This window comes from Triturus cristatus, chromosome 4_1 (assembly GCF_964204655.1).
Source record: "Triturus cristatus chromosome 4_1, aTriCri1.1, whole genome shotgun sequence".
Classification (NCBI taxonomy): domain Eukaryota; kingdom Metazoa; phylum Chordata; class Amphibia; order Caudata; family Salamandridae; genus Triturus; species Triturus cristatus.
In genome coordinates this window covers 676,030,051-676,053,001 of record NC_140585.1, presented here as the reverse complement: position 1 = coordinate 676,053,001, position 22,951 = coordinate 676,030,051, and the positions used below count along the sequence as shown (strand labels likewise).

The 22,951-nt window shown below is 43.3% G+C and overlaps 1 protein-coding gene across 2 annotated transcripts in view; it reads left to right on the top strand.

Annotated features, from left to right (window-relative positions):
- CFTR (CF transmembrane conductance regulator) overlaps nt 1–22,951 on the top strand; it is an 880,902-nt gene that overhangs the window by 675,356 nt on the left and 182,595 nt on the right. For both annotated transcript variants that reach the window (XM_085653127.1, XM_085653128.1), the window contains one exon: nt 12,341–12,427. In XM_085653127.1, coding sequence (XP_085509253.1) covers nt 12,341–12,427 — 87 coding nt within the window. The remainder of the gene's footprint in view (nt 1–12,340; nt 12,428–22,951) is intronic.

Genomic DNA, 22,951 nt, shown 5'->3' with positions numbered 1-22,951 from the left:
AGTCCTGCTTCAAAGGTGTGTATTGAAATCTCCCGCCCAGACAATAAATATAGGTCTGGGGTAGAGAGAGAGCAAATCCTCACCAATTCTCCCAAACTCATCAACCACTGCTGTAGGTTTAGCAAAGTATTTATTATAGAAGTTTATCAACATTAAATCGGCCTCTTCCGCCCATTGGCCACTAAAATATGAGAATGTGGCGAAGTGTTCAGGAAAGTGTCCTTCTCAAGTGTGAGCTATAAGTGTCAGTAAAGCACCTTTGGATCTACCCGAGCTCGAGGGAGGTGCTGGAGGCAAATACATTCGGAATTCCGCAACTCCCTGTGCCATTCCGAGCTGCCTTTTTTATTATTATGGCCTCCTATATTCCATGAGAGAAGTGAGGTGTCAATTTGAGCCCCCGGGGGCAAATACACCCCTTGATGGTAGCATATATGACGCGGTGCGGGTTATGGATGCCTTGCAGGTAAAAATCTGATCCATGCAGCCCACCCAAATTATTTACATCAATTGGTGCGTTTAAACCTTTGCTCATCAAATTATTGGGTGGATGGACTTGGATAAGTGAAGTAGAAAGTCAGTCACAAGTATCCATGTTCTACAGAGGGGCCAACCTGTAGGTAGAATACTATTGGCTGGCCTAGAAGTAGAAACCAAATGTCTATTTGCAAAATGGCTCAGACTCTGTGTATTCGATCTATACATAGCTGGTGGCTTATAAAACAAGCATTGGCATAGCTAATAGGTCTCGCCTTTGGGACCTTTTAAGTATTTAGCCATGCAACACTTGATGTTGTTGCACCAAGGATATTGTGCTGGATAACTAAACACTTATAAGGTCCCAAAGGCAAAACCTATTGGCTATCCCAATGCTTGTTTTCTTTACTTTTAATTTACTGTATATTTTAAAGTGTGTGCAAATGCATTACAGAGAAAGGAGCAGCTCAGTAGCAAATTAAAGCTCCGGGGCCCTTCGAAAACAAATTATTATATTTTTTTTAAATGGTGAGGGAGACAAACAACGTCGGAGCTAGGGAGAGGTGGGAAGAACATTTAAAAGTCTGTGGAGGACAGAGTGGGGTAGAGCAAAAAATGGACATGCTTGGGGCAACAACACAGAGAGTGAAGGGTGGGGATGTGAGGGGAAAGCAGCACACGGAAAAGGCAACAAGAAAACACATGCACTTCCATGGGGTGATTTAAAAAAACATTTTTTTAAGTTGTTCCCTGAATAGAAACAGTGGAAGGATGCAGCTCATCCAGTCAGAAACACTGTAAAACAGTTATGCTCAAGAGGATGGGCAAACACAAGAAAAGGAATGAAAGCCATTGAGTAAGAAACACGCAAAAGAGGCAAGAAAGTCATACAATCATGAGAAATAAGTCGATTCAAAGCCCTCTGTAAGCATTGGTTTTGTGCACAATAGATCGTTCAAGCGAGACCTAAAAATGTTAAAATAAGAGATGAGGAAGAGCTAAAAGGAGGGAGAAAGAGAAATGATATAGAAAGAGAGAGTGGGAATTTGAGTTAGAAGAGAGTAAAAAGTATAGGGTGCAAGTGAGCGACTAAACATTGGGTGAAGGAGAATGAAAAAAAGGAGGCGAAAGCAGGGTGGAAGAGAGGTTAAGGAAGATGAGCTAGAAAGAAGGAAGGCATGGAGGGGATAAAGAGGAGATGGAAGACATAGTGAGCAAGAGAGATGAAAGGATACAGAAAGATGGAAGAATAAAAATGGGTAAAGAGGGGGAGTGGATTGGGCAACTGAGTGTGGAATCCTTGTTTAAAACACAAATGCGTCAAAAGTCTCCATGTTCTGTATAAATCCCACTTGCACATTTTGGTGCCCCCCAGCGTGATCACAAATTATTTAAGCATTCTAATGATTCAGTGCTTTGAAAATAGCCTCTCTGGTTATGTCAGGGCCCATTTTATGTCAGCATTTGAATTCTTGCAAGGGTCTGACTTTGCTACCTTTCTGTAAATCTACATGAAGCGGCTGGAATTATGTCAGAAGCTATAACTCCAGCAAGCCCGGGAGCGGTGCGTGCGTGCGCCACACGCGTGCTTGTCACAGTAAAAGACAAACACACTGCTGGCACAATTTTTTTGATATTAATTTATCTTTCCTCTTCGGGAATAGCAATACGCAAGGCCAAACACCAATCAAAATATAACCTGGTGTCTTCCTGAAACATTTTGGACTATAGCGTTATTTCAGGCTTGTCCTACCAGTAGCTCTCCAGCTCCTTTTGAGTAGCTTTCCGGGGGGGAAAGCGTACTCTACTAAATCGAAAAAGTGTTTATTCGAGAAAAAAAAATTATTTTCAGAGCTCAAGTCATAAGATTTTTGGAGAAAAATGGTTGGATTTCAAAAATACTTTTAAAGTCAAGTGATAAAACATGTAGCATTGGGGAGACATATTAATAATACTGTTACCTTAGTGCCATAAGCATTTCAGCTACAGCTGTTAAGCACTTCCTATGTAAAAAGATTCCAAATTGACAGACTTTTTAAAGTTATTGCTGGCAACCCTGCCAGTGCCTTATGCACTGAGCTGTCAGTAATGTTGAATAGCGTGGCCACCACCTATATCATCTTGTCTCATGTCGTTGCTATTACAAGGCCAACAACATTAGTAGCTCGGGAAAACTTTTATTGAACATAAGAAGCTCTGGTTACAGAAAAGGTTTGAGACCCCTGCGTTATTTACTATTCTAACTTTAAAAACTAGAAATGCTATCTGTTTGAACGTTTTTCCTCAGCAGCCTGCTGGGCACAGCCCACGTGTACAGCGGTGCAATTTGTGATCCCGGTTTATACCCAAAAGAAGCTTGAATGGCGCACGCACGAGTCATGATCAGGCAGAGCGGGACAGTCGGCCGCCGCCGCAGCGGTGGTTTGGAAAGGTTTCTGCACCTATGAAATCTCACCCACCGCCCCTGCCTATGGCTTCGGCTAGCCCGGCGGCATGAGAGCTGAAAGCTTCGTGTGCTGCCACCCGAGTGTGAGAAGGAAGTTTATTGCTGGACCAAACTAAGCAAGCATTTGCAATGCAACAGGTGTCTCGTTTTCGAAAGCTTGAGCGTTTGGTGTTGAAAATGACAAGTATTTTCCTTTAGTTTGTTGGATGGAGTGGAGTCATATATATTTCCATTGCGCTCTTGACATTTGCATGAACTCGCCGCGCTGGAAAACCAGAAAATGGGAAATAGATTATGAGGGGGGGGGGGGGGAGACCAGAGTGATTTGCTGCCTGGGGGGCAAAAGAAAATGTCACAACAAGAGAATGAGATGCTCCTGAAGCTACAACATTTTCAACAGCGGAGAGACAAGCGTAAAACACAGACACGAGAAATAGAGATACATAGATATGTAAAGAAACAAGAAATGTTAAAGACAGAGTGCGAGATGGGGCAACATGGATGGTAACTTAGCAGAGAGAACGAGAGAAAGTGGAGAGAGACGAAGACAGAGGTCAGTGTGTAGGGTGAGAGAGAATAATCTTACCTGTCTATAGGGGAACTAATGAAGGTCCTGCGCACACACACCGTCCCTCACGACCACGAGGCTGGGCTCAGGCAGCGACGCGCACGCACGAGTCAGTCAGTCGAGACAGAGTGAAGTTCAAGTTAGTGAACCCGACCGTTACTTACGTCGTCACGCTCTCGGCATCCAATTGCCCGCCCCTGCGGTGACCGGCCAATCCTGGCGCAGTGGCGCTGCATGCAGCACCAGGATTGGCTTGGAGGGCACAGTGACTCCTCGCCCTGTCGGCCCTTTTGCTGCCAGCGCTGCCGGCAGCAGGTCCTGCACCCCCCCCCCCCTACTAGCTAATGGGGCCGGCCTGGGTGCGCATGCTCGGGCAAGTTGCTGCCCGGAGCATACATGCGGGGATAAAAACGTATTTTTTTAAACACAGACACCAGCCAGCCCGGCCCGCCCCCCCCCCCCCTGCACACTCCCGATAAAGTCGGGTGCTGCCCGGCGCAGCGGCGCCGTGTAAAATGGTAAGTAATATTTATTAAAACTTGATTTATTTTAATTGAAATTCTTTAACGCGGGTCCAGGGCTGGTGGGGCTACGCCCCTACGCCCCAATGGACGCACCGCGGCTGGCTGTGTCTACAAATGTACAAAGTTTTAAGTCAGATGATAAGGGTTTACCCAATTGCTATAGGCCCATTTCCTTGCAGGATAGTTCTGTAAAGATATTGGGGGTGGATCATTTTTAAGCGGTTGTAGACATGGGCTATAGACAAGAACATTTTATTTGTATATCAATATGGTTTTCTAACTGGGCTGGGTACAGTGGATCAGTGCCTGAACATACATCTGAAAGTAAGTAAATACACTGTCGCCAGGCGCTGCCCGCTGTACCTAGCCTTTATGGACCTTTCTACCGCTTTTCCAGTGCATCCATAGAACTGAATTATGATTGATGTTCATCAAACTGGGGGTAGACATTGCATTGGTTAATTTTCTGAATGATTTACATGAAAATCTGAGTGCTAAGATATGATACGGCAAATCAGAAGAACTTTCTGATTCTTTCCATCTAGCCAGTGGCATGCGCCAAGGGTGCGTGTTAGAACCATTCCCTTTTTTTTGTATATTAATGATTTGTGTGTGTTTTTATCATGCTCAAATAAGGGTGTGCCGAAAATGGCTTACCTAGCTGATCCGGCTCTGTTATATGCCGATGAAGTGGTATTGATGGCCAGAACACCGTGTGCCCATCGCAGTTTGGTTGAATCATTTGTTTCTTTCTTGAATAGGTTAGATGTGAAAACTAATTATGAGATGTCTCATTTTATGGCATGTGGCCCAGGTAACAAAGCCCTGTCCGTACTAAACTTGGGTGGAAAGCAGCATACAGCAATTCTGCTATTTAGGCCTGGTGTTTGATGCTAATAATTCACAGCAGTCACAAGTAAACAGTGCGCGTCGAAAACTTGGGAGGCCAGGGGTCTGGCTTTTTAACTTGGCTAGGAGGGATGGCAGGACTACAATCTCCCCTTGCCTTAAAATTTAGAAGATGCAATATGTTCCCACTGCTACCTATGGAGCCGGGGTTTGGGGATTTCACAACGCCACCCCAGTTCAGTTGGAAGAAAACAGAATATGCAGGAGATTGCTGAACCTCCCTCCCTCCAGTCCAAGTTTTATTGTGCACTCCGAATTGAATCTAGAACATATACAGAATAGTATTAGACTGGCCCACCTGAAACTCTAGGTAAATATTTGGAGTAATAGGGTGGCTTGTTTTAACAGGTCAGTTATTGCCGACTGCTTGAATATGGATGGGGGACTTTCTATACCTTGGTTGAGTTACGTGCGGAAATCACTAGCTGATATTAGCCTTCCAGAATTGTTCTCTGACCCCAGCATGATTAATAAAGCCACCAAAAAAGTGTTTAAGCAGAGCCTTGCGGAACACATTTCCACTCTGCGAGTACAGGAGGCCGCTAGTAAGCATACTGTATGCCAATATTATTCAGTGTTTCTTATGGGAAACATAGCTTTGTATCTTACGTTAGACCTAACCTAATGAGAGAGATCACTCCTATTTATATTTAGGTCAGGGTGGGTTTGGCGTCTAGTATGCTTTTACGATTTGGAAGGTGCATGGAGTAAGAAACTGCCCCCATCTCCTTGTAACGGCAAGGCGGAACAGTCTTTTCTTCATTTTATGTTTTTCTGTGGTTTTTACCGGCGTTTTTTTCAATCATGTCTTAAATCGATACTGATTTAATTAGTCTTTCGGAAATGTAGGTTTGCACTAGCCTATCTTCAAATGTTGGATAGTTCAGAAATTTGTTGTACTGTTTTCTGCTTTCTTAAGATGGCCATACGCAGTAGGAAAACCATGGAGGGGACATTACAGAGCATTTTAGCTGCTTAATCAAGTTTTAAATTATCCATGTTTGATGAATTATTAAGGTTTTAATATTCTTATTTATTGTATTGCACTGAGACCAATATATTGTATAGTGAATTAATATATCTATTTGATTGCATTATTGTATCTGCTTTTATGATCTTTTTGAAGAGCGAATATAGATTTATTGAATTGAATTTAACTGACTGAGATATTGACGAATACAAATTTTAATATTTTGAGTAGCTTACCTAATCGAAAGTTTATCACTTGGACATGTTATGCTATAAATTAAATTAGAAGTATTACAGTTGGAGAAATGTCTTACCAATATCTCCGTATTGGCATGTGAAAATGTTTTAGATTCTGTACAGAATTGGCATGCACTGCAATGGTCGCATTTAAAATGCCCAATTACTGTACATAATATTTCACCCCAAAAACCTTTTTATGATATGTAATTTTCCCCATTATTGATCTGCGTTCACACAATACCACAGACAGTCAGGGGAATGAATAGCTAAATCTGCATCACAAGATGCAAACTCATAAACAGCTCAACCAGATTGATGGCATGCAAAGAGATCACAGTATATGCAAAATTGAACACAGGTACCAGCGCCCATCACGCCATAATAACGACACCTGGCAGAATTTTGTGTGACAGGCCAGGCAAATATATTGCTCCTTCCACGATAGCAGTCGGATTCTCTCCATGACAGAGATCATCATGTAGAAGAAACAAACTCAAAGAGATTTAGAGCCAAATGATTTGCTCAAATTGCATGTGCTACTATCAAGTGCTGAATATGGCAATACAACCCAAATCTCTCACTTCAAATTGAGCATCTTAGCCATTACCCTACACAACGTAATCTACATTAATGAGGTGTCCTTAGCAGGGATCATTTAAGCCTTTAAGCTGCCCACCAGTGTTAACAGTATTTCCTTAACTGCATCCAACTCCTCCAAGTTTGTACATGTCTAAAGAGAGGTTTAAGTTAAGATGTTTCTCTTAAAAGCGAAACTGAAACTGATATGGATAATAGAAAAAAACACTTTCATCAAGTACAACTTAATGCACTGAAACTTCAGTAGTAACTGGCAATAACTCAAAAACGACACTTTGTAAAGGAAGGGCACAAACTTTATAGCAAAACCCCAAGACATGGACCAGTAATGCTGTATTGCTACCTACAATAATACATAAATGCTAGTCACATAAGGCCATAGAAGTGACAAATATTTAAGAGAGAAGTTCTAGCCCACTTCGAAGGCACACATGAGCAATCAATTGGGGAAGCCAGGATTAAAACCCGGACCTGCTACTTTCAAAGTCCCATATCTACTCTCCTTCTCCTTATGAAATGTACAATGACCATCAGGTGTAACACCACCTGTGGATGTCCATGAAGGCATAGAGCAAATGTAAACAGAACTTGTAACGCCCTTTGCTTCACACTGAACAGGGGAGACGGAGACTGCCTTATTTCATCAGATCTCAAATCAATTATATAAATGCAAGGCTTTTTACTGTTGTTTTCAACTATTTCCCAAAGCTTAGCATGTGCAGTTATCTTCTTTGGTAAGGATTTTCTACAAGTATAGAAAAAACACCTGACACCCAGCTCCACCTCTCAGATGTCTGCAGAAATACAATATTGCTATATGTTTTCTGCAATCAAAACAGGAGATAACATTCTGAGTTTCAGCTGGGCTGCAGAAGCCTTTTGTGCTGCTGTGACAGCACGGATAATATCTCTGGAGGCAGAGCACGTGTTAAAGTTGGACTGGTGTGCATCATGCATAGTTATGGCAAACCAGGGCATCACCAACCATGCCACAAAACACAAATGTCTGAATCTGACCATTTATCAGGTGCTCCACTGAGAAGCGCATGGCTGCCACTATCATCACCACCTCTCTACCAGCAGAGAGCACTATGAGGATCTTGGTGGAAAGACTGTCAGTTATCCATTATTGTTAGCAAAACTCTCCTAGGGAGGGTTGTTCACTGGGTCATAGATGCCCTGCCTCCCAAACAAGGCTTGCTCCTGACTTGTTATAGGTCAGATTCTACATGCATGCCATAAACTGAGTAAGCACAGCAAAGTTCAAAAACTTCAACAACTATTAATTCCCAGAGACAGCCTCAACGAATTCCTAAGAAAAACATCTTACCAAACTCAAAGGTCAACACACAGCACCATAAAGTTAATTGCACAAGGCACATGCTCTATCTGCAACCAGGCTGGCGATGGGACAGTTCAGAAAAGTAGGATTTGCATGACTCCTGAGGGTCCTCTAGGGCAGTGTTTCTCAAACTGTGTGCCGATTCTAGGTGGGTTGTGAAAGTCCGAGCAGTGAATAAAGATGCTTTTACATTCTATATTTACCATGTCACATTTGCTGCACTTCAGAGACAGAGGTCAGATGTCAGGCTCAGTCTGTTGACAAATTGCTGCTTATGCTTATTTAACATCAGAGTGGTGTTTACAAACCCCTCCCACTTTGCAGTCAGAGAAAGGCAAGTGATGTAAACTATGAAACAATTTTGCTGGGGTACACGGAGTGTGAGAGGAAAGGCTGTGGGATATCTTTTCTATAACACACAAGATGTAAATACCAATAACTGTAAATTAACTGTACACATTCTGCAATGTGGAAAGCAAAAATTACACGGGGAAACAATAGTTGTTAATAGGATCAAAACAGATCAAGACACTTTACTTGATGTTGCACAAGTAATAAATATTCACCGAAACCTGATTTCCGCACCTTATTTTTTTAATGCAATATAATTTTATTAGTAAAACTCTATGTCTGTGTAAATTTACTGGCCGTTTCAGTTCAAAATGTGCTGTCTGCATATAACAGTGTACTACCACATAGTGCTTTAGCTACATTAAATATCACTTGCTTCACATCCATTAAAGTTAAGTGGGTTGCGAAAGTTTGTCATTCTAAAAATTCGATTGTGGTTGTAAAATGTTTGGGAAGCACTGCTCTAGAAATCAGGATGGAGGAACAGTCAAAGTGCACAGCATTCTAGAAATCTACATTACCTAGTCTAGTGTGCTCTCCTTATGCACCCCCATGTGCTGATTCACTACAAAGAGGTACATAGAATGAACGTCACAATGTAATAGGTATTGTGAGATGTGGTCATCAAAGTGCAAGGCATAGGTGTGGTCAAAGTCTTGGAATAGCAACAAAAATGATGATCTTGTAAAATTTCCTGGTGGCCATCTTGGTGTCAGCCTGTCCTAATAAATAAATACAAAAATACAATGGGTCTACTTACAACTCCTATAGTAGTCCCAATTCAGCCAAATCCACAAATGCCACAGGCAACCTATGTAGCAGGATTTATGCAGTACACCTGCTCTACACCTGAGGATTCGCATAATTATTGTCATTTTAGCATCTATAGCACAAAATACATCTGTTGGACAAAGTTTAAACACATCATTAAACAATATCTATGTCCAAAACGCATCTTGACCTAGTCCATTAGAGTTCATTTTTGTCTTTACGCTTTTCAATCACAACTACACAGGAACGCAGGTATGTGTGTTCTGAGTACAATTTAATCCTACAAATCCCACCTGCTCCATCCTGTGCAGCTATAAAAAGCATGTCATAGCTTGTTACACACACATATAGATTATATGAGTTTTCTTTTCATATATATATTATTAAGGCAGACATTATTTGAAGGCACATCAAAGGAAAGATTCACAAAATACAGCTTTAGCTAAAACTCAAGTAGAACTTACTTTTCTTTTGTCATTTTCAGTGTACACGTTTCACTTATAATTTGCTATTTTTCTTTAACACGTGAAAAATTAATTTTTACAAGTAAAATCTCTGTGTTATTATCACATTTTCTAATCACACGATCAATTGTCATTGAAGTTGTTAAAAAAATCACATCTATTTAATAAACATAAAATGTAATCGTGAGCTCATTTTAGCATTCTGTATGCTCTTACGATGCAGTATCTAAATCAGAATTGCATTTTGTCATGTTCCAGAAAGGCAGAACCTAACACACGTTGGTCATTTTCAATGTCAAGTGGCACACAAATCATTTTTCTTAGTAATCTGTTGTAAATTAGTAAAAGGAAAAACCTCTGCTCTATCACTTTCATCCACCAAACCTCCCCCTTCTTTCACAAAGCAGTTAAAATCCCACCGCCCTTCTGTTGATGATCATCCTACCTCCAGAGGTACATTTGGCATAGGTTGTGTAAACTCCCAGAAGGTCTGACTTGTGCCATGTTTGCTCTATACTTACACCACGACTAGCACTACTAGTAATTCTATTACTAAAAATGAAAGTAATAATATGACATACCCGTCTGCCCTTTCGAACTGCTGTCAATAACAGGCCTTGCTCTTACCAAGTGCAATGTGACTCAGATACTCTAGTTCCTATTATAATACATCACACCACAACGTCAGAGCACGGTTGTAATTTGGATGCACTGGCACTGGCACTCTTGGCTCGGCCCTCAAACACAGCGATGCAAGATTCCTGGACCTGTTCGTGTACAAAGTGTTTGGCCTTGAGCAGCGCCACTTGGTGTCATTGGAGTTCCTTGCAAAGGGCACAGAGACCCACTGTGAGACGAAGACAAGTGGGCACCTCGCCCTCTGCTAATGACTCATGTCACGCTGACATTGTGGATTCTCAGTGACAGCGAGTACTTTAACAATGCTGTCTGGACTTCAGTCCTGCTCGGCAGGAAGTGTTTATTTACGATATACAGGTAGCTATTTCACGAAGCAAACGCCATCGTGTTTCTCTTGGCGTCTAAGGACTGTCAGAAATATGCTGCGTGCTTCATGGACACCTGACATGGTGTTTTTGTCTGCTTCAGCGATTAGATCTCGAAACAATAGGAATCACTTCCTGCTCGAAAGCCACTCCCTGGGGAGGAGGATCCTGCTGTCAGCAAAAGCGCAGCTCGGCACTGACCGGGCTACGAAGCGCACAGCTGAAGGATTGTAGTTCTGAACGAAGAGCAGGGACAGCTTCAAGATTTTTGGGGCTCTGGGCCAAACATATTTTGAAGGCCAATGTTCGGAACAGGGGCCCCCAAATGTATGATCAAATTTCAGCTCTTTCATGCGCCTTGGCCAGGTCAATGAACATTTGTCCAAATTCTTAATGTGTTTAGGTCTAATATTCAGGGATAGTAAGGAATGTTTTCAATATTATAACACTGCAGCTGCTCACTAATGTTACTGCACATAATCTCTGTGATTCCTTCCCATTTCGCATTAGTAGGGTTCTGCAAAATGTCTGTAATAGACTCTCGCACATCAACCAATTAGTAAAGGTCATCAGGGCAAGACTCTGTAGGACAGAGCTGACTCTATCAGGCTGGGGCTCTGGGCCAGAGACCACAGTGGCGGCTCCTCCGCTAAGGCGCAGGAGCATCGCCCCACTGCCATGAAGCAGCAAAAGAAAGGAAAAAAAAATGATAATAACATTCTGTTATTATCATTTTATTTTGTCCTCCTGCTGTGGCAGCTTGCGTGAGGGGGCAGGTCGTGGCGAGACTGCAGAGCAGGGGAGGAGTGGTAGAACACTCCTAAGTGTGTATTGACTGTTTGGTCGGCCCTCTCTGGCTGTCCAAAAGAGTCATGCGCATTTTCCCTGTTCTCCTGCATGGAGGACATGCCAACCCCTCCAGCCCCTGGCGGAGCGCCGTGCCCCGACGCTCAGACCGAACAAAATGCTGCATTGCAGCACTGTGATTGGCTGCGGGGAGCATGGGAGCCTGGTGCTTCCTACTTCCTTTTTCCCCCACAAGAAGCCGGGAGGAGGACGCAGGAGAGGCGGCGGCGACCAGCCAGCTGGCCAGTCAGGAGGTATTTTTTTAAACTAAATTCACCCTTTTCCCCATCCGCCCAACTGCGGCTTCCAGACAGCAGCCGTGACTGACCACTTTGTCCATGCCTCAAAACATCTCTGACGAAGACACCAAAGCAAAAATGCCATTTGCTCGACCAATGCAAATGCAGTTTTTAATTCTATCAGCGCAATTATTGTGTTTGCGAGGCCAGCATGCTGCAGTAGGTAATCGGCACTAAAGTGCAGTGCATGCACTAATACAATTAATGTGACCCGGCAGCCAGCTGCTGAAATGCTAGGGCCTTCTTGAGATGAGACGCCTCCCCGTCAAACATGAATTCCACTATCGCACAAGCAGGCGCGCGCCGCCGTCTGGTGCTGGCCAGACAAGGGTATCAGCAGATAGTGACTTCATGCAGCGCATCGCTGACAGTGTCCAACGGGGGAGGAATTGTTACCACAAAAACACATTCTGTCCTGCTTACTGTAACATGAGCGCGCGCTAAAGCTTCTCTTTATGATCGTGTGTGTAAAGAACTCTGTTTTTTTGGAAGCCTATCACAACTAATCTCATTCCCGTTTTTTTCTTGTTTAGAGCAGTTTACAAAGACGCCGAATTGTACCTCCTGGATTCTCCCTTTGGCTACTTAGACATGTTCACCGAAAAGGAAATATTTGAAAGGTATCTTCGCCAAGCTTCTTGCTCTGCTCTGCATTTCCAGCGCGCGCTGCGCCTCTACTGCATGTGGGACAGCGATCATTGCACAGCACGTCTTGCATGGGAGGTGCATGGGCGGCAGGGGCGCTGGAAGCAGGTGTGTAGGGCGCACTATGTGTCCTGGATGGAGATCTAACGGGGAAATAACAATGACGAGGCCTTTATTAGTCTAGAAGCCTTTTCTGTGCCTTTAAGTCAAACTGTGTCATAAAAGGCAACTTCGAGCGCCAAAGTGGGATTCATTATTTTAGCATGGAGAGCTGTGTTTCCTATTCCTTTGTCTGATTGAACATTTGGGGTACTGTGCCATGGCAACTAGTGACAGTGTTGCTGGGGTGCATGTGGATGACGAAGACCACAGTATTCCAGCGCTATTCTAACACACTTGTAAAGGAAGAGTGCTTGATTTACAAAGACATGCACAGCTATCTCGGAATATACATCGCCAGCGTGGAAAGTACATTCAAGGCTCCTAAGTGAGATGACGTCGATGGCCAGCACCCGCACTTTGGACACGGTTCCAGCACCACTTCGAAGGGGATGGGCTCCTGGTACAGCGCACAGGCTTGGAGGTCGGGCAAAGATTGGTAGAGAGAGAACACTGCCATACCTCGGCCCTTCCAAACTAGTGGCTCCTCCCTTCATTTAGAAACGAGCTCCTTTGCCGGAAACCTAGTACCTGGTTGACTATCTAGCAAGGACCACTGGGGTGCAGTGACAGAGGCCTACCACCTATAGAACAGGGCTGCTTCTGCTGATTTTCCCTGTCGTGCGCCTGTCTTTCAAATCATGACGTATCCATAGAGAGAACACACACAATGTCTTTGAAACACAAAGGGAAACCTCCTTTCATTTCAGGCCATTGCTTTTCAGGAGTTTGTTTGAAATAAAAGCAAAAATGATTTCTGAGCGGACTAAAAAAAGCATTTATCTATACACGCCGAGCATCCACAGCTCTTGGTACATGCACCGTACGTACAGAGATCCCCACTAGGCAGAGATCTATAGTTATGGTGTGTGGTCCTCGGTACGGAGCAGAGGTGACAGCTGGTGGTCACCAATAAAAATAAAAATCATCCCCTGAGAATAGATTGGGCACAGAATACAACGGGTTCACAATGGAATGGTCTTGGAATGCGATAGACCTGGTGACAAACACCCTAGCTATGTTACACCCTGTCTGTAGGGTCCTGGGATGGAAGCATCTTCTGTTCTATGAGGAGTATGGACCCTGGCAAAGACATTTTTAAACATATTGCATATGTCCACATTATAGTGGTATGGTTAATTCTCCGTCATGAAGTATGCCTATCACTGTTGCACATAATTGGAATATGCAAGTCTCTTTGTATGCATCACGCATTCAGTGTCTCCTTTTGCAATTTATTTCTTGATGAAAATTCTCACAAAATATACCATACTTCAATGTAGGAAGAGTGGTACGAATATGTGACGTTACAACACTATGATTTACATCGCGGTACGTTACTTCGCAGTTATTACAACGCAAGTCATTACAACGACTTGCACTGGAGGGCGCTGGATTTAGGAATAGTATGATTTACAATTCCAACTCCAGCCTATGTAACAGTAGGAAAGGTGTTGGAATACTAAATCATACTATTCCTTAGTGTATAGCACCATCTAGCGCAAGCCGTTGTAACGACTTGCGTTGTAATGACTGCGATGTAAATGTTCCGCGGTGTAACGACTGCGTTGTAAAGGTCGTTCGCCGAGTGGTGCTGGTTCTGGGAGGGAGAAGGCATGGCGAAGGAAGAAGGGCAAACACTGTTGTTGGAATGAGCCAGGATATAAGGATATCTACAATGAGGCAAGCAGAGAGGAACAAGTAAGACAGGTCATAAAAGCACTGGGGTCAAAGCAGGTTGCTAATGAGGGACACAAGCAATATCAGACCAAAGGGGTCTGTGAAAAACTGGAGTTGATCTCTTTGAATTGTCATACTGTTAAGTGGAAACAGAAGTTAGTCATACAGAGACCTCTTTCAAACAGGGACCCTAGACCAGGTTGGCACCTTGGCAATCCCATTTAGGCTTGGATCCACGACCTGCCTGTTGGACATGGCCCTTCTTAGGGGATTTCCCTAAAACATCTTGCTTTTTCTCCTACGTTTTTTTGCTGAATCTCTTTTCGTGGCCTTAGGACTCGGGGCGCTTTCCCACTGTAATGAAATGGTGAAGTGCCTGGGTGCGCACTTGCACCTATGATTTTTTAAACATGTGTGAAGCCTGCCATTGCAGTCCTGTGTGTGCAATTGCACTTATGCTCAGATGTGCCCTTCCTACCCATGCTATGAAGTGGTGCTTATTTGATTGGTTTAGGTGTTTTACCTGGGAGTGCCCTGTAAAAAGGTACACCACACACCCAGCGTCGGTATTGTACTGGCTAATGATGGGACACAGCACTGATTGTGCACCCACCAGAATAGCCCAAACACATATCAAGCCTGCCATTGCATGCCTGTAGTTGTGCGGTGTTGCCTATGCTCAGGTTTGCATTCTAACTCATTAGCCAACCCTGAGTGGGCCTTCCACTACCACTAGAGCACGCCTCGGGTATGTCCTGAGGGGTGTAGCAAGTGGTAGGCGAAAGGCAGGGTAGGTACACATGGGTGGTGCATGCCCAGGTAGTGAAGAAATCCCATATGGGTTTTCCTTACCTAGGAGGTCGGCTAATCCCATGGGACAATCCCAGGGCTTCGCTGTTTCTCTTTTAGTGACCGTAGGGCTCTGGGCACCCCCTTGCTGTTAATGCAGTGTGAAAGTGCCTCAAGACTGCTTTTGCAGGCCTGCTGGTGCACACTTGCACCTATGATGTTTTTAAACATGTGCCAAGCCTGACATTGCAGGCCTGTGTGTGTGCAATTGCACTTATGCTCAGGTTGGCCTTTCAAATCCACTGGCCAATCCTGATGGGACCTTTCACTACCACTAGGGCACCCCTGGGCTAAGTCTTAAGGGGTGAAGCAAGTGGTAGATGAAAGTCAGGGCAGGTACACATGTGTGCTCCCTGCCCAGGTAGTGAAGAATTCCCATGTGTGCTTTCACTACCTATGAGGTTTGCTCTTCCCGTATGTTAACATGGGGGAATAGTTGAAATTACTTCATGCTGCAGTAGTGGCTAACAGAGGAGCAGCCTCATAATGTTTCCATTCACTGGATTCACAATGACAAACCCTCTCCTTTGATAAAGAGAGATTTGTCATTAATAGCTTAGAAATGCCACTTCTAGAAAGTGGTATTAAGAAAAAGTGGGAAACCCAATACATTGGAGGCTTGGGCAATTCAAGTATTAGCAGGTAAGTGTGCCTACAAGGGATTTGTTAAACCTCATATTCACATTAATGTTTGCATTCAATGTTGGCAAACTCTAGCCAGTAGCTCACATTTCAATTTTGCTTATTTCAATGTGAACAAATCTACACAAAAAGATCTAACAACGGTATATATATTCAAAAAAGATACATTTATATTGGCAAAATATTACAAAGGGTACAAAAAAGAATAAGAGAATTTCCATAAAAAGAACACAATGCAACCAGAAGTTGCAATATTTCGATGTTGCAAACACTTCATTGTTGCATTTGCGAACACCTTTTCTAAACATTCACAGGAGAATGAGGCCAGTTAAACAGACGACAGATCCTGAAATCAAATAATACAAAAAATAGGTGTGGATGTCAAAGTTTTCGGTCTATGTGTTGTAAGCATCCGCTAGACCATCTTCAGGACATTTAATATAATGATGAATGACCCATAGAAGTAATGTGAATAAGATTTAAATAGTCGGTGTCTAGATCGAGCCCCATCAGGATTCAGATTGATGTGTATTTTGCACAAGAGGGCTGTTTAATGACCACACTAAGGGCCGTTACTCTAGGACTACCTGCATTCATTGCTGGTACAAGTGGGATGCCATTCAGCCACCACCTCTTTTTGATCGTGAACGACAGAACCAAGTTTAAATCCTATTCACATTACTTCCTAAGGGTCATTCATCATTATATTAAATTTCCTGTCCATAAACAATCAATGATGGCTATTTGCTCTTTCTATGTGTGCTGCAGAATGCAGTAAACACAGAAAGAGAAAAAAAACGAGGAGAAATTAATAATTTCTCCTTGTATCACCATTCTAAGACCAGGTATTACCTGTGCTTAGTTTTTGTCGCTGCCAGAGCCTTGTAATCTGGATCAGCGTAACAAAGGCAATGGGTGTTGCAGTGGAGCACCCACTGCAACACCTATTGCACGTCCCTTTTTCCGCAGCGGACTGCAGCAGAAAGGGGCATATTTAAAAGGTGGCGTTTAGCCATGTTTAGTGGCATAGTAGCACCTTGTAAATATGGGGAATGGTACAACACCACCAGAGCGGAAAAAAAGTGATTCTCCGGTGGCAAATGGGGCTTGTAAATATGCCCCATTGTGTGCCTTTTAGTTTGCTTCTAGCCAACACTGGAGACTAGAGGGCACACCTGTGCATTCCCCAGTGACAGCTATAAACATTGGGCATGAAACTGGAATGAGAGACCTCTGTCATTTGAGGGCTTGGCTGGATAGATAAGAGGAAGAGGTTTTGACACGTGGACTCTGGGAGCCAGATCATGGCCCCACTAAAGATTAAGATCTGCAGTCCATGGCTCCATGGCAGACAGGACTTGAATTTAGGGGAGACATCTGTGGTTCAAAGGAAGACCCTCTGAACCACCCCTAACTTTAAAGGCATACATCAGTATAACTACTGGTGCCATACTTAAGCAGGGTAGAGATCCACTTGTGGTGACGTGGGACTGGAGATCCTAGAACTGCGTGATGCATACTGCCAGAGGAATCTGTTGTGCACAAGGAGGATTACTGCCATTGGAAACAACCATGCACCCTTCCTGACTAGTGACTGGCCTGGGCTGACTACCTGGTGTTGTGTGGCACCCTGAAGTGTGCTCTCTAAGGCCTTGTTGGCTTGCCCCCTGTTCTCTTGTTGAGGTGCAAGGGACATCAAAGAACTCCCACGAGGCACCCACACTGCCCACTTGTGACACCTGGAGAGCGGTGCCCTCTTAAGTGCCCACATCGTCTGCTGGATCCCAACTGGTGGCACAGCATGAGTGAGGAACTAAGTATCGTGCCTGGAGACAGATTGCCTTGTGCAGAGCCCCATTAGTACTGCCCATATCTAAGGAGTGTGGCCCCTACATCGTGGGCCCTTAACATGCATAAAGCATCTTGTTGGTGGTGAACGGATGCACCGATTGCGGGACCCCACATGACCCTCTTCGTCGATCATGCCACACCTCTCTTGTGTGACACGTCAGCTGCATGCTCATTGCGTGTGTTTTCCGATTCATAGGTTAGGACCCTCGGCGGTGAGGATGAAGAATGAATATATACTGCATCCACAATGACACAAGACAGGAATGTTAACATGCTTAATAATACAATGAAATGGGAAGCAGTTCTACATATGGCAAATAGTGCGCAAATAGTGCGCTCTACATGTGCTCCTTTAGACTGATCTACTGAGTATAAATGGTGGCTTCCTGGGCTGCTATGTAGATACCACAGGTTACTCCTCCAGATTTATAAAGGGATCAACAGGGATGCTATTCTACTCCATAAATCCTTTCCAATAACAGCCAGAGTGACACACAATGGCAAACTAGGGCATTTTGTTATGCTCACGGGACTACTTGAGTGCAGGCTGCAAACACTGGTTAACGTGTATACTCCCAGCACAAATTGGTGATACCCTGCAGGCCCTGGCAAGCTTGTTAATAACTCTCCTCACCTAGGATCACAATATTAGAGGGAGACTTTAACTCAGTTATGGGTGCCCACATGGCCAACAGGCCCATCAATGCCCATCATTGGTGAGCAAGTAATGGCCATCCTGTTAGCGAGAGGTTCAGAGAGATGGACTACTGCGCCAAAGCATAAGAGTCAGTGTATATGCGGACAGGATGTTTAAAAACTTGAAAAAATCTGAGGACCATGGTGGGGTCAATTCCAGGATTGGACCACCTGTAACATAATATAGTATCGCAAACTGTCATTGATAATGTATATGTACGGTGTTGGATGTAATGTATGTGTTTTTTCAGCATAAAAGCTGACATATAGTAGATATGCCACCTTATTCATTTTATTTATTTATAAGTTTTATATAGCGCTAGCTAGACCCGAAGGTGACAGAGTGCTTTACATGAACATGAGCGAATCCAGTAAATCAGGAACGCAATAACATATGAAGCGAGGCTCAATAGATAATAGTACACATCACAGCACAATAACAAAAACCAAAACAAGAGAACAATTCGAGAGGATCAATAGACAGCACAAGCAAACAAACAAACAGCCGACTATGACAGAGGGTCTAGTCATGCGCATGAGATAATAATAAAGGTCAGTAGTCTAAGAATTAAAGTATTTGTTGAGCAGGAGGTGCTTCAGGTCTCTTTTGAAGCAAGGGAAGAAGGGGTTGCATCTCAGATCGCTAGTTAGAGAGTTCCATATGCTTGGAGCATTTCTTTAAAAAAGCGAGACTTGGTAGATGATTTTCGTTTTCTAAGTCGCTGGGTGTATGTGAGTGAAGGGCTTTGTGGTATAACTTCATCTTACAAAGTCTTGTAAGTACATCTTCCTTTGATTGGAAGCCAGTTGAGGTTCTTGAGAGCAGGAGTGATGTGTTCAAACCTTATTACCTCAGTAATGAGCCGGGCTGCCATGTTTAGAATTGATCTAAGGGGGGCGAGGTAAGATTTTGGCGTACCAGTGAGAATTTAATTTCCATAGTCCAGTTTGGAGAGGACCAGAAGTTGCACTACAATCTTGAAATCATCGGCGGGGATGCATGGTTTAATTTTCCTGAGGTATTTTAGTTCGTAAATCGCTCCTTTGGCCGAGTTTTTGATGTGCTCTTTCATTGACATGTTGTTGTCCGAGAAGGAGCGAAGGGACTTAGTGGAGTTGGATAGAATGAGCGAACAATTTAAAGCGTTCAGTTCGCTGATCCATTTGTGAATAGGTAGGTGGTTGCATCTGGGGGAGAATACAATTATATCTGTTTTGTTGGGGTTTAGCTTTAAGTGATTAGAGTAAAACCAAGATTGTATCTTGTTCAGTGTGGCGTTGGATGTCGTATGTCACTGGGTGATTTGATTATGTAGTAAAGTTGAGTGTCATCAGCATAAAGGTGATATTTGATCCCTGCCTGCTTCAAGATGGCCATAATGGGTTCCATGAAGAGACTGAAAAGGGAGGGGGAGAAAAATTTAGCCCTGCAGCATGCCAAGAGTGAGCCGCGTGGGTTGTGATAGACATGAGTTAATTTTGATATGTTGAGAACAGAGTTGTAGAGAGGATGTTAACCATTTTAAGACGGTGCGATTGATACCAAAACAAAACTTCAGTGATTCACGTAGGGCTGGGTGATTAAGGTATTGAAAGCCGCAGTTAGGTCAAGTAGAATAAGAAGGCAAGAGTCTCCCTCGTCTAAGGATCTGTGGATCTCATCAGAGAAATTGAGCATGGCAGTTTTAGTACTACAGTCTTTTCTAGGATTTTTGGGAATGGGTGTAATTTGTCCTAGTGTGAGAGAGTTTGGTACACAGCCCGTGGAGAGAGAAGAGTTGATGTTTAGAGTCCAGAACGGGGCAATGATGTGGTTGAGATTTTTGACCATCGTTGATGGAAGGGGGTCCATGGTGTGGGCCAAAGGCTTTAAATTTGTGATTATATTGAAGACTTCTGTTTCAGTCAAGGGTTTGAAGTTAGCCCACTTGGTGTTATTTATCAGTTTGGAGTGGCTAAGGTAGCTGTTAGTAGCTTTAGGGGTTGTTTGGTCAATAGTGGGATATGGAGGTGGAGCTGCCATGAGCCGAGGTGGGATGATGCGGGTGGTGAGGACGGAGGGAAGAGTGGAGACTTGTAAGAAGAATTGTTCAATTCTGGTGACTTTGTCAGAGAAAAAGCTAGCAATTTCTTCACAACGTTCATTAGTGGCGATTATAACATGAGGGGGTGAAGACGTAGTTTGACGTTTGACAATGTTAAAGAGCTCCCTGGGTCGATTCTTTGCACGGTCCAATTGGTTGCGGAAGAGGGAGGCTTTTTCTCTAAAGATGTGTTTCTTGTATGAGAGCCTAGTCATTCTAAGTAATGCTAGGTGTTTTGTCGAGGGGTTGTGTCTCCATGTCCTTTCAGCTTGTCTGAGTATTCTTCTTTCGCTGTTTAGATCAGAATTAAACTACAATTTAGATTTTATTGATCTCAGTTGTTTCAATTTAGGCGGGACCATTTGGTCGAGAACATCCAAGATCGATGTGTTGTAGTGTGTACTGAGGTCTTCAGTGGTGTACGAGAGGTGGGGACGTTGCAGTTGTTCACAAATCTTAGATTCAAGTTCAAGAATAGGGCCTTGTTTGATATTTCCTGGTTAACTGCTTAGGTTTCTTAGTACCATCTAGTAGGGGTTTAACTGGGGTATTGATATTGAAAATAATTAGATGGTGGTCAGACCAGTCAATAGGTGAGAAGGAGCTGATGGAAATCAGGTCATTTTTAGTGATAATCACATCTAGAGTGGAGCCTTTGATGTGTGTTGGTTTATTGCAGAGTTGATTTAGGTCGTTAATTTAAAGAAGGTTCATAATTCGTCGGACTGAGGTGTCTTCTGGGTTGTTCTAATGAATGTTGAAATGACCCAGGAGCACATCCTTCATGTCATGTCATGTGAAGAGGACTCGATCAACAGGAGGGTGGTAGATGTGGAATTCGATAGGAGGGGAGCTTTTGCTTATAAGTTCAGCCCCAACGTATTCGAAGGATGAGTAATCTGCCTTTCATTAAAGTGGTGAGTTGTATTCCTATTTTTTGATTTATGGCTAGACCTCCACCAGATCTTTTAGGTCTGTCCTGTGTAATGATGGTGTACCCGGGAGGCGTTAGCAGGAGGCATGTTCATTTAGCCATGATTCCGTGAGGAATGCGATATCTATTTCTTACCTGAGAATAGATTCTGCTATATCCGTAGCATGTTTGGCTGCTGATCTACAGTTTTGGAGCATCCAAGAGAGAGGGCAGGGCTTTTCTTTAAAGGAAGGTAGTGTTTGAATGGTGGTGAATTGAGCTGGTGGTCTGGGCTCATTGGTAGTTATAAGGATTCTATTTGAACTCACAAAAACTGGGATTGTGGAGTGGGCTGTAGGAAACCTAGTTTGGGACTTAGTAAGGTAGGATTTGCTGAGAGCAGCGGCTTCAAGATCAGATAGGGTGCGGAGGGCATTATGGGGTCTGTGGTATAGCCGACATAAGGGGCAGGGGATGTGATTAGAGGCTTTGTTAGGAGAGCCTGTCTTGTGATGTCAAGTCTTAGGTGTGTTATGTAATTCGCCAGGGAGTCAAGTTTCTGTTCCGTACGGGACACGATCTGTGTGAATGAGTTATTGCAGCTTCCCACATTGCGAGAGGGAGGATGCAATTCCAGTCCTAGGTAGAGAAGAGCAGAGCTTGTTTTGATAAGGGAGAGCTCCTCATCATTGGGACTAGATTTGTGGACTGTCCGAGGGGGTTGATAAGGGTCATCTATTGTATGAGTTAAAAAAGTGTGTTGCCTAACTGCTGAGATTCTTTGTAGCGATGACAAATACTACTGTTAACATTTGGTCAGACACTCTTAGGGAATATCACAATGTTGCTGATTTTAATGCACAATAGAAATAGCTATTTTCATTCAGTACTATTTAATTTGTAAGACTAACACAAGTAGCTCCTGAAAATATTAATGCTAATTTTCCTAAGGCATATATTCATTTTTTGCATAGTAAGAGACTCTTGAGTTTCCATTGGTTGAGAAGGTCCAGTGCACCTTTCATTTGCTTTATTAGCTATATATAACACAACTGTTATCAACTATTAACTATGTATAACACAACTGTTATAATCCCTGTAAATAGCTTTGCACTTTTTAGTGAGATCTCACTTGAGGTTTTAGGCAATAATTGCTGCTAGATTACAGGACTAGGAGAAAGGATATGTGCATACGCCAAACCTCCCACGGACATCACATGGACTCTCTTGTCATGGTAGATGTCAATCAAAACGCATAGCAGTTTTGAAAAAAGTAAAATTGAAAAGTTCGACTGATAACAGTTTAATAGATACCTATTTTCCTGTGCTTCCATGTCTTAGACATGTTGCACCCCTTTAATACTGTATGAAATGAAAGTGGTCCATGAAATTCACTGTTTTCCATTCATAGATAGTGAATGGATAAAGTAGCGAATAGTAAATTCCAGAACTGCAAGATGGCAGAATTAATTCTGGAACTACTGTCGAACTATTTAGAGATTTCCAAGAACTAGAAATTCAGCTACGATACAAGTTCTGCCTCGAAGACGTTTGCGTATCAAATTGTGACTTGCACCTCAAGAGAGCTGCATGCATACTAAACAGATTAGCTGACCCTTATAGTT